At 36.5% G+C, this 12,186-nt stretch overlaps 1 protein-coding gene across 1 annotated transcript in view; it reads right to left on the bottom strand.

Annotated features, from left to right (window-relative positions):
• Window positions 1–12,186, bottom strand: part of SORCS2 (sortilin related VPS10 domain containing receptor 2) — a gene marked incomplete at its 5' end in the record, with an annotated part of 484,969 nt that overhangs the window by 43,998 nt on the left and 428,785 nt on the right. The window contains 2 exons of the mRNA XM_030450889.1: window positions 885–1,031; window positions 5,044–5,223. Coding sequence (XP_030306749.1) covers window positions 885–1,031; window positions 5,044–5,223 — 327 coding nt within the window. The remainder of the gene's footprint in view (window positions 1–884; window positions 1,032–5,043; window positions 5,224–12,186) is intronic.

Here is a 12,186-nt window from a genome sequence, read left to right as displayed (position 1 = left end):
GAACCCAAAGGTCATATCACTCATGGCAATCTGACCAGGAGCTTTACGAGGAGAAAGTGGCCAGTGCCATGTGGGAGCTGCTGCCATCACCATCCCTCCACTTGTCTCAGGGAGTTATGGATCAGGCCCTGTAGGCTTGAAGCATAAAGCATGGTCTTGAACTTTTCAAAGGGGGCCAGCTTCTCCAGCTCTCCATTTTTGTTACATGGAAAAGGATCAAGTCTCTGGCAGTGAAAGGACTGAAATAATTTATTTCACCCAGACAGTTGTCTTCAGGAGCAGAGAGACAGTGAGAAAAAGACAAGGTTTTCAGTACAGCCTCACAAATAACATAACATTGTGGGTAGCTGGGATATCTAGAAAAACTGAAACATCATCATGTTACAAAAAGGAAGGACTTTTTCATGCAGTTAACAGTGGTGGTTATTTACAAGCAACTGTTGGAACTGTCCATTGACTGCCTCAGGAACTGTCAAGAGAGCCCTTTCACAGGGAACCAAGGGTTACCTTGATTTAAGATGAAACAAAAAATATGAAAGATGGAAAAAGTATTGGTAAGCTCTTTTTGACTGCAGATGTGCCCTTTATATCAAGAGACAAATGACTGCTGTCATGATTCTTAATTGGGTTCTGTGGCTGGCACACAAGATAAAACATCCTCCTTGTATCAAAGTAAGCTCTTCAGGAAGAAATGCAGTGCTACAGAGAGGGTCATGACTAATAGCTTCTGAAACCACAGCTAGGCAATGCAAGTAGACATGCCTACTAGTTTGGGTGGTAAAGTTGGCATAAAGCTCTTGGGCTGTTAGAATTACTGGACATTCTATGACACAAATCATTATTGTGCTCTTTCAAGAAAGGATAGGCTGAAAAAAACCACTTACAGGTTTGCAGTTTGTTGGTTTCCCATTCATATCAAGGTCTGGAGGGTTTAGAAAATCCCAGTCACGGCCTTTGTTGTAGGTTATCAGAGTTGTAACTTTCCCATCAATTTTCTGGTTGGCCAAAAAGACTCCTTTTACACCTCTGACCTGAAGGATACAGGAGGCAGGGTTAATGACCAGCTCATAGACATTTTTTTCAACAAGGATTATCCCTGATTAGCTTCTCTTTTGTGGCTGCGAACTGCACACCTCAGATAGTTTCTCCACTGGGAAAGTGAACAATACCTTAAAATAATACAGAAGGCAAAAGAATGAGAAGAAAAACTGAAAGGGGGAAGGGAAGAATAACTATTCATTTCAATTTCTAAATGTATTAAAAAAGGATATACAGCTCTCTCAGTGTCAGAAGGTGAATCAAATCCCATGTAGCTTATACAGCAAAATACAAGTTACGATAGCATGGCCTTCCTGTACACTACTGTTAAGATTACAGCTCTGCATTTTTTAAGAATATGGACACCTCTAAAATGTTATTCTACAAATGATGTAAGCAATTTACCTCAGCATTCTGATTTTCACCCTGAAGTCGTGACCCACATCATAAATAGTACACAAACAGGTTAAAATAACAGTATGCAATATAATAAGCTTAAAAACAACCTTAGAACATACAACTGTCCTTTGTAGGAACTGAGTCCAGTCTACTAAGAATAAGAATATAAGAAAATAAGAATAAGAATATTCTGTCCACCATGAGAATGTTCAGGATGATGGAAGCTCAGAATTTTCTCCATGTCAAACTTACTGTAAAGTATTACAGGCTTTGTTACATATTCTACCTTCTAGAGAAAGCACGGCCACGAATACAATGTGGGAAAGTAGAGCTGGAGTTCAATTTCTGTGCACGTTTTTCTTCCAGTGAACATATTACTAATATTTAAACAATAATTAGATCACACACTGCTGTGATGTTTCCCTATTCACTTGTGGATGCCAAGACCAGTGCTGTATCATGAATATTTTTGTTCTTGTCCTTTCTATTTTTTCCTCATGTTTCATGGTTATTTAATCATTCCATATAATCAATCAGACTCAGGCTATTCCTGCTCCCATCTTTAACCCAACAAAAATGCAACAGTAACCTCTCCAGAACATGGGACATATTTGAATGCATCAGACACAGAAAGGTTATGAAAAAATTTCTTCCAAGTGTTACCTTCAGGCCTCTGTCTTCAGAGCAAATTCAGAAGTAAGATGTTTGGAATGGTGCACTAGATTAAAAAATAATAACTAATACAAAATTACATTGTGTAAAAAATGGCAACTTCAAAACACCTCTCCTCCCCTGTAGCATTTCAATTTTATTTGTTTAATTTTATATTTTATTTGTCCTGTGACCTATGTAAATACATGCCTGACTCTTTCTGTAAATACTTTAAATGCTGTATGCCAAATCCTCCTTCTGGATTCAACTGTGATGGCAAGGCAACTAAATTCTTCAGTAATTTTTTCTCCTTGACTGAGTTCTCTAATGTAAAATTGGGAGACTAATATCTTCCTTCCATGAAGGGAAATGATTTACATTAATAATAAGGTGCTATGGAGAAGAAGACATTTAAATATTGCAATGTTTAGTGACTGACAAGCACTCCAGTAGATACCCAAGACAGAAAAACAGAGAAATTCAAAAGTTCCTTTCTTTTTATTATTTTTTTATTTTTGAATTAGGCCTCAGAACTTATTTTATGAAACAGCTCAGGGGTTAGTGGTTCCTCTGTACTCTTAGAAAAGCATGATGTACCTTGCAAAAGGATTTTCTAATCAGGTTTTCTGCTACGACTATGCATTCTGTGACATTTTTTCTGTGACAAATGCTGCACTGTTACATTAGTGATTCTACAGCCAAAAAAACATTCTATACTAGTTGGTATTAAGAACCACAGTTTATTAGCAGCAGTTACTAAAATAAGAAAAATACAGCTATAAAATAGAAGATTGTGACTAAAATTAAATTTTAAATACATATGTTTTTATTGTTTGGAGAAAAAAAAAGAGTACTGCAAGATCTATAGGAGTAGTCATAAATGGAGCCAATCTAGAATTATTTCACTTTCCAAATATGTCCATGTCAAATTTGTGACTAGTTCACAGCAGCAGCACTCAGTACTGTTTAAAGGATGTGCTCCTTTTGTATAGTCATTGACTTCAAGGGCATGTTCCTTTTGGATAGTCAATTAAGACTTTACCTTTTTTTTTTTTTTTCTTTAAACGAGCATTAGGGAATTATTTCTCTTTCACCCGCACAACATGAAAAGAAATACAGTATGAAAAGAAATACTATAAAAGAAAATGAATGCAAGCAGGTAAAAACCCATACAAGTTTTTATAGCAATTGTACAAGTAAAAGATGAAGTGAGGTCATCAGAAGGTCATCAGTTCAAATTTTAAGGAGGATTATGCACTACTGGAAAGAGAAATTGCCAGACACTGAGAACAGCCTCTGTTGTACTGCAGATTCCTCTTTCCTAGATGGGATACTTGCATTAAAATGCCTAGAGACAAAACCCAGATTAGACATAAAAAATCCCATCCTCAAGGACTGCAATATGTGCTATATTTAGTGGCTATTTTGTACTACGCATATAACTCACACATTACCTGTTGATAGAGTACTTGATCACATTCTAGTAAAAAAGATGAACGCTCATTATGGTCCAAAGTATCTGGAAGCTGTAGGTTTTCTTATTGTAAGCAAATGAAAGTTTGCAAGAAACTCTCTTCCAAATTAACTCTAAAAATTGAATTGTATGGCCCTATACATACTGTCTTCAGTTACTTTTTATCATGTGCAGTTCTACAAATTATTCCAGCATACAGAATAATCCAGGATCTCTCTCTCCTGCACATTATCAAATATACCCTCATTAACATCGTTGAATTCTGTAATCATCAGCAAAACTAAATTAACTTAATAGCTCTTGTAGACAGAAGAACAGCCAGAGTGGCATCTTTGTACAACTTATCTGAAATTACACTCTCTAGGTGACACAGGGAGGAGATAGCACCAGACTCCCTTTCATAGCTTTACATCTCACAGGAATGACCAGGAGGAAAGAGCTGTAAACTACTGCTCTCAAATGACCCTATGCAATGTGGCTAGACAGAGTGTATAGCTTCATTCATTAAGAAGTCTTGTTTTTTAAAAGCTAGTCTAGAAAATAATCATTGGTAATGAAACATCTTTTTGTTTTACTACAGCCATTTTGAAAGAAGCTAAAAAAGATGGAGATGATGATGAGGAAAAAAACAACTATCATTCCCTGCTCCTGATGCAAAATAAGAATTTACAGCTATTTATCAGCTCTGTAAGTGTATGTCTTGTACCCTGAATTACTACAAACCTTTTCCGGAGATGTCTAGTGCCCTTATAAAAAAAATTTTTTTTTAACACCAGGCAGAAACACCACCATGACAGTGGCTAAACTGTCAGACCACAGATCCATTAATTTAATACCCTTAAATAATGGTCAGTTCAACATGCTACAGGAAAGAATAGAACCAGAGCTAATTTACACCTAAGTAGATTCAAATGTCATTAACAAGAATTGAATTTATAACAGTTTGTGCTACTTTTTCAAAATGCTATATTCTTCAGTCTTATTCTGCCAAGTGCAGTGATGTGAGAATCCAGGATAGATTTGTTTAGAAGGCAGTTTGACTCACAGCAAATTCTGTTGGCACAAGACATTTACTGAAAGCAAGTGGGTTTACTGTCTAATATCTAATTTTGTTGGTTTTTTGCTTGTCAGAGCTGACACAACCTAGCACAAGGCTTGCAGAATTACTATTTAAGGCCCTACTAGGTAAAAGCTGTCCTGCTCTAAGTCATGAAGTGTACACTGAGTCACCTAGAAGAAAAAAGCTCTATGCAGGCAGATGTATAACTTTTTACTTCAATAATAATTGTTCTGTAATTTTCACTTTTTAATATCTTTGAAAAAATCCTTGGACAATTCTGGTTTTGCACATCCATGGAACCCCGTATCAAGAATCTAGTTCTTAGTTATTAGTCTTTTTATGTTAAAGATAACTATACCATACCAAAACTAAAAGATGAAAACTCCATCCAGACTACATACATTGCAAGAGAAAGATTTACCTCCAGAATATCTATCAGGACATTCTCTTCTGGCTGCTTTGTGCTCCGGACATTCTCCAGCAGGATGGAGTAGTAAATACCTTGTGGGTCAGACTGGTACAGGTTGTATGTGTCTGTCTGGTACCACTCCTGAACTGCCACAAACACCTGGTTTTCATCTGTACTGATTATCTGTAGATCCTGTAGAAAAACAAGATACAAAATTACTCATTATCCTATTCTTTCTATTTTACAAACAATAAAGTTGGCAAGGAGAGCTGACTGTGGGGGTGGTAAAAAGCATTTTAAAGTTCAGTGATAGTAATATCTCTATATAATAGTGATTGACAGGCTGTATCCCACCACTGTGAGGCTGTCACACCACTGGCTGACCACTTTCTGGCTATAGGCTACCAGAGTTCAAACCAGATGAATGAAGATCAAACATAATGAATGTTCAAATGATGTGAGCTGCTTTGACTTTTATGAGAAATTACTTATTGAAGAGGAAAAAGAAAAAAGGAAAAAAAAAAAAAAGGAAAAAAAAAAGAAGGAAAAAAAAAAAGGAAAAAAAAGTAAATTATTTTCCAACATCTTGATGAAAGTCAATGAAAGACTGACACATACACAAAGCTAATATGAAAAATAACCCCTGGATACGTAGAGAATGAAGAACTATTTTTTCCAGGGTAAGGTGTAACATAGCACAAAGAGGATCAGGTACAATTTACATCAGCTACACATAGGAAGTAGTATATATGCACACAGCTCATGTGCATAATAATACATAACACTAATTTATCTATCTCTGCAGACAGAACCTTTTCAATATTCAACAGTAACAACATGAGAGTCAACATTCTGCATTCATTTTTCAAGAATTTCAGGCGTGGATAGTGTAATAACTTTCTTTTCAGTTTCCGCAGCTTCTTTCTCTCCAAAATTGTCAGACAAAAAGTGCACAGCTGGGGAAAATTATTTAACAGTAATCTTAAACAGATGAAATAAATCAGGAACAAGCAACTGAACTGAGCTTAGCAAACAGAAAAAAGGACATGGGTTTGCAATAGGATACAGCAGCATAAAAGCAGACAATGGGCCTACATATGAAGTGATTTCTAGTCATAGATATAGAGAGTTTGTGAATTCTTTATGACCTTGGTACTTAACTGAGAAACTGTACACAGTTCTGGTCACCTTATTACTGGTAAAATAACTAAGGTGATGAATTGAGTATAAAATAAAACTACCAAAATTTCAAGAGAATATGACTTAATTGGCTTAAAATTTGGGGAAAGCTGACTTAAAAATATGTATCAGGAAAACAGCTTTGTAGAACAAATTGGAAATCCAGTTAAGACAGAGGAAAACTTGATAATACTGAGTAAATTGAATACTTTGCAAAGTATGGCGGTCATGCTTTAGGCAACATGCATGATACAACTGAGGCATTTAGATTAAAAAAAAAGAGTAACAAAAATAAAATTGATACACTGTAGAGACTTCTAATATGAGAAAAATGTCAACAGTTATTAAATAATTAGTCAGTTGAATTTAAAGTACTTTTACATATGACACATCTCAACATTAAATAACCTAAGCAAAGTTTCTTGTCAATGACAGTTCAATGGTGTTTGCAAAGAATTTCTTGATAAACTGTGTACTGAAGTTGGGTTTTGTTTGGCATCCCAATAGTATTTCTACTTTCTTGTGCACTCAAAAATTACTCAGCAGCAGCGAATCTAGCAGAATTTTAATTCTTTCCATCTGAGTATGAAATAGTAATTATTTTTATACAGAAATGTCAGAAAAACATGGTAACTGATCCCAACAGGTTGTTTCCAAAGCCTCTTACATGGAACTTTTCATCTCTTGCCTTAAACATATGGCTAGGTAGCTCAAATTACATCCCATTTAATATTGAATTTACCTTTTCTTTTCCAGCATGAGAAAAACTCCCATAATTATCCATTAAGTAAGGACAGAAGTGAAAAAGTGAATTGAAATGGGGAGTGAAGTGAAACAGGGAGTGAAGCAAGAAGTAAAAAGGGGTTTTTTTCCACATGGAAACCTCTAAAAACCCCTTGCTCCTCTGTGATGCCAGGACCTTATAGCAAAATAATAATCTATTTTATTATAATAAGTATTTTAAAAAGTATACAGTGGCATAAACACAAAACTCCAGTGATCATAGGTTCCTTGCCCCACGTGCCAGTGGGGCAGCAGTGGCTGTAGGGGTGACAGAGGCAAGAGCTGAGCAGATGGGCACATCCTGGGTTCTGTCTCAAGGTGGGAGAGGAGCTACTGAGTCAGCAGAAGCAGCACATAAAGAGCCAAAATATATGGTACAAGACAGAAAGATTAATTTGGGGCAGACTGGAGGAATCTAGTGAAAGAAAGATTGTAGAAGTTTATTGCAATGAGGGAGAGTTTATTATTCTCTTAGCAGCAGCTCTTACCAAGAAAGAGGTTTACACACTCAGCACTCAGGTTGCTGGATGATAATTTTTTTCTGAGGCAAAGACTTAACAGATCCTTGTTTAGCAAGTGAAATTGCACTTCTGCTGCCTTGAACTTTGTTTCTTTCATATAGAATTCACACTCACAGATTTCCATTTCAGCCTTACTGCTGTTTTCCTTTCAGTGATTTCTTTTCTCTCAAGGAGCAAACCAGTTCTCCAGTTATACAACTCTGAACTAATTCTGCACAACAGTTTATGCTCAGTCATGATAAAGTCCTCTAGGAAAACTAGTTGAAAAAGTAAGGAAAACTGTAAATTTCTTGGCCAGTTTTTAAACTTATATTTCAAATTCTGGATGGCAAAGACTGCTAAAAATCTAATTAAAACAAAGCTAAACTGTCATGTCATTCTTGTACTATTCCTATCCTGAAAAGATGAATTTAAAAAGAGGAAGAAGAAATTAATTGACAAGTACAGAAGCTGGGTCTTCTGTGCACCAAGTCCAACCCTTCAGCCCAGCTACCCACTGCTCAACAGATGATAAGTACATGAGGATGGGAAGTCAGCAAATACTGCTAGATAGAACTTATTGTCACTACAGAGTTAACTAGTAAGGACATCTGAGAAACAAGAAATATCTTGATTGAGTGAATGCAAGTGTTTATTACTTTACGTGATTCATGGCCACAAATAGTACTTTAGGCTGTAATCTCAGCAGATCCTATAAGGAATGCATTTAATCTTTAGTGATTTCATGCTTGGATGACTGCAATTGCCTTCTTGCTGGACCTCTTGCTTACTCTCACCACATTCTGCAGGCTACTCAAAGTCCTGGTAATAATTTCATTTTTCTGTAATTATGCTAGTCACACAGGTCTTATTCAAATTAATTGATAAAGATCTTCCTTACTAATGGTGAAAACCTTCAGATTTCTGTTTATCTCCAGGGTGCTTTTTTTGTATACATTCAGTATTTGTGCTTTCCTTTCATTTCTATGCTTAAATGAGAGAATTCATGCACTTTCAGGTGTCTCAAGGCAGAATCTTTTTCCAGGTTTGCTGTATCAACCATGTTGTTTCCTCTGTGAATTGCCCATTCTTCCATGAACAATCTTCTCTCATCTCTGTAATTTTACATTTGCTCTGTCCAGTCTGCCAGGGCTGCTCTGTTCCATATCTTGTGGACACAAGCAGCCATGCCTTCACTATTCTAATTTCTCTCTCTTTTGTTTTTGGCAAAGCTCACCAGAGGTAACTTGTATCAGCAACAGACTGTGATTCCCAAATACCAGTATTCTCCATGTATTTTATCACCTTCTTGAGTTGTAAGCTTTTGTACACTTCTGAGATGTTATGAACTATATTGTCCAGAACTCCTTTTTGTAACCTCTAAAACCCCATGACATTTCTCTGTTTGCTAAGGTGTTTCTTATGTACTATATTATTTAAATTCCTTTGCCACAGTGTTTCCTTCATCCTCCTGTCTTTACTGAGTAATATTATACCACGCTAAGCACAGATGTCTGCATGCTCATTACTGAAAACCTCTGGAACTGCTCACAGGTTCAATCCAGTGGACCAACCCAGGGAGTGGGATAGTTCTACCTCTAGATGCAACCAAAGCCTGCAGAGTGCTCTAATATCCACTCTGCATTTAAGCTCACAGAGTCATTTCTCTATGGATGGATGTAAGTAGATAGAAAACAACTTTGAAATAATGTTAACAGCCACTTCAAGGAAAGTGGGATAAACTGTTAAATACTGGCTATAAATCACAGCAAAGGAGATTTAGGATAAACACATCAGAATATCCTTCTATAATAGGGCCTGATCATACACACTGAGAATAAAATGCTTAGGGAGGCAAAATACTCTTTATCTTCAGGAGCAGATTAGAGAAGTATCTGTCAGGACGGGGCTAGACAGATAACCATTCTTTGGAAAAGGACCTCCTAAGATTCTTTCCATGCCTATGATCCTGTGAAAACAGGAGAAAACAAGAACACATCTTATTGAGTTTACTTCATATGCTGAACATACAAATAGAAATATTTAAAAGAGTTTTGCATGGTTTTGTTTTGTGGTTGGGTGTTGTTTTTTTCTTTTTCTTTGTTTTGTTTTGGGTTGTTGGTTGTTTTGTTTTTTTTTTGTCTGGTTGGTTGGGTTTTTTTTTTGTTTTGTTTTGTTTTAATTCAAGAGCTACAATTTCTAAGCTATGTCAAAAAAATCAAACAATTTTCAGTCACATATGAATTTCAACATGATCATCGAATTAGAATCACAGCCAGCTGAAAATCTGTTGATCAGAATTAATTTCCTATTAAAAAATGCTAAATGAGTCCTGCAAGTGATCAAAGGCCATGTATTAAGAACTGGTATGATTAAATAAGGCATCCATTGGCAGCTCATATCACTCCTGCTCTGTCAGGGACTTGCAAGATGCTATGTTTGTATCTCACAGCAGTAGCAGAGAACACAACTGTTCAAATAAACATAAACATAGATTCAGAGCAATGCTACAAATAATTAGATGTGTACAAAAAGCCAAGTTGTGCTAAAAGATGAGCATCACTTCAAAGAAACTTCATATCTCACAGACAGATCTGGGTAACAAATGAGTCTGAGGGTATATGCATGACACTGAAAGAACTGTGCATGTTCAACCATGCAATGGAGAGCAAGCCTCCAGAGAAGTCTTCTACAAAGTAGTGTAACAATCAAATATTGCTTCTTAAAACAACCACACTGGTTGAGAACTATTTTCTTACTTTAACACAGAGATACCAACATGATCAGTTTAACATGCTTTTTAAAATTATCTGCTTTTAATGAAGTTGTATCTGTTGTCACAGAAGGCTGAATGAGCACTAAATAAAAAAAAAATTTAAAAATCAGTCAAGAAACCTCAAAGCATTAAAGTATTAGAGGAGTTAGGTTTGGGGGGAGTTGAGGATAGGAGGGAGGAAAGAGGTTTGGAGGAAGAAGAGAACTGCATTATTTTCACTGCATACAGTGCCTTACCATCCACATTTGATAATTTACTAGCCTATAAGTCTGCTAATACTTTATAGAATTTAACATTCAAGAAATGCTCAATATGATTTATTGTATTACTAAATGTGATAAGAAACCCTGTAGCACAAATAAATATAATTATACCCTGAAGACAGAGGATATAAAAGATGACAACGATCATACAGCAAGGTAATGCTCCTTCTTGTTGTAAAATGTGCTGATGATATAGGAAATATTATTAAGTGACAACACTAAGTTAAGGTTCAGCATAGCTGCTTTAATGCTACACAAAAGGACTGCAGCACTTCAGTCGCTAAGGCAAATAAAGACTCAAAATTCCTAGGTTTTAATCTTACAATTTTCACTCTTCTGTCAGAATTTTACTCCTCTGAAATCTTTTAAAGTTGTGGTTGGACAATAGATTAACCTGAAGCAAGTGATAAATTAAACTAAGGATCACAGGAAGTATCAGAAGTACAAGAGCTGTAAGCACTCAAGGTTGTGTAGTCTCAGCCTTGACCGCCAGCTGCACCACATTTATACCCCTGTAATCTCTTATATATAATCAAGGTAACTGGATGGCACATATCCCAGAGATAATCTCCCTAATCTCCCTTGCCTGGCTGAATAAAAGGGTGCAAGGAGAGAAATCAGTGTTACCCTGAGAAGAAAATAACAGTTCCTTGAATCCGTCTCAGAGAGATTTGTGTGACCAGGGAGCCAGAGAGCTTCTACAGCTCAGTTTCCTGGCTAGTGCTGCAACACCACCCAGGAAAGGATTACTCCTACTGCATCAAATGCTACTGCACTGTCTATTAGTATATTTTTTCCCTTTTCTCTTCATTCAACAGCCACTCCAAGAGGCTTTCAGGACAGACCAGTAGTCCTGCTGCAGCTGCAAGCTGCTTTTCTGCCTCGCAGAGAAACCACCTCATTCCTCATCCTAAACTTCCAAAAGCAATGGGCAACAGAGGTGGCAAAGGTGCTACCCAAGCACAGAAAAAAATTACTGGGAGACCAAGAATCTTGCAAAATGAGCTCTCACAGCCCCAGTACTTTGTAATCCAATCAGCACACAGCCAGAGCCTCAAGAACTTTGCTGGCAAAAGGATTGCAAGAATCTTTCCTGTCATTTCTCCTGTTAGTGAATGGACCCACTTCAGGAATCCTTGAAAAAGTCATGATAGGAAGGAGCTTGAAAGAAGGGAATATATGCTTCAAAAGATTGATGGCTCTTTAGGGAGTAAGAGTAAAGCTGCTGAAAATATTTTAGTCTTGATAGTGTTATACCAATTATTGGATGATACAGACACGACTGGAAGAAAACTTGTGGTTAAAATAGTGATGTTAATCTCAGACTGAGGCAAGATGTGGGCTTGTTTTGAGCCCCTTGGAAGGGCACTTGGGAATTAGTGAATACAAAGGACATAAGCAGGAGGTAAAGGCATGTATAGGCAATTCATATTACCATTAATACATTACAGACAAAGTCATTTCTAAGGCAACAGGATTTTTCTTTTAGCTTTTATTTTTACCCTGTATTCTCTTCCATCTGTTACCTGTAAAATTTTACCTTATTCACAAGATTGAATAGACTTAGAGATCAAACCATATGAAAGAACTAAACTTTCTGAATTGCAGTACTAAATAAGAAAAAACTAGAGCTCTTGCCTTATTAGGATTTTGT

This window comes from Calypte anna, chromosome 4B (genome assembly GCF_003957555.1).
Source record: "Calypte anna isolate BGI_N300 chromosome 4B, bCalAnn1_v1.p, whole genome shotgun sequence".
Classification (NCBI taxonomy): Eukaryota; Metazoa; Chordata; class Aves; order Apodiformes; family Trochilidae; genus Calypte; species Calypte anna.
Note: the sequence above shows the minus strand (reverse complement) of the source record. Positions and strands in the feature narration are given on the sequence as shown.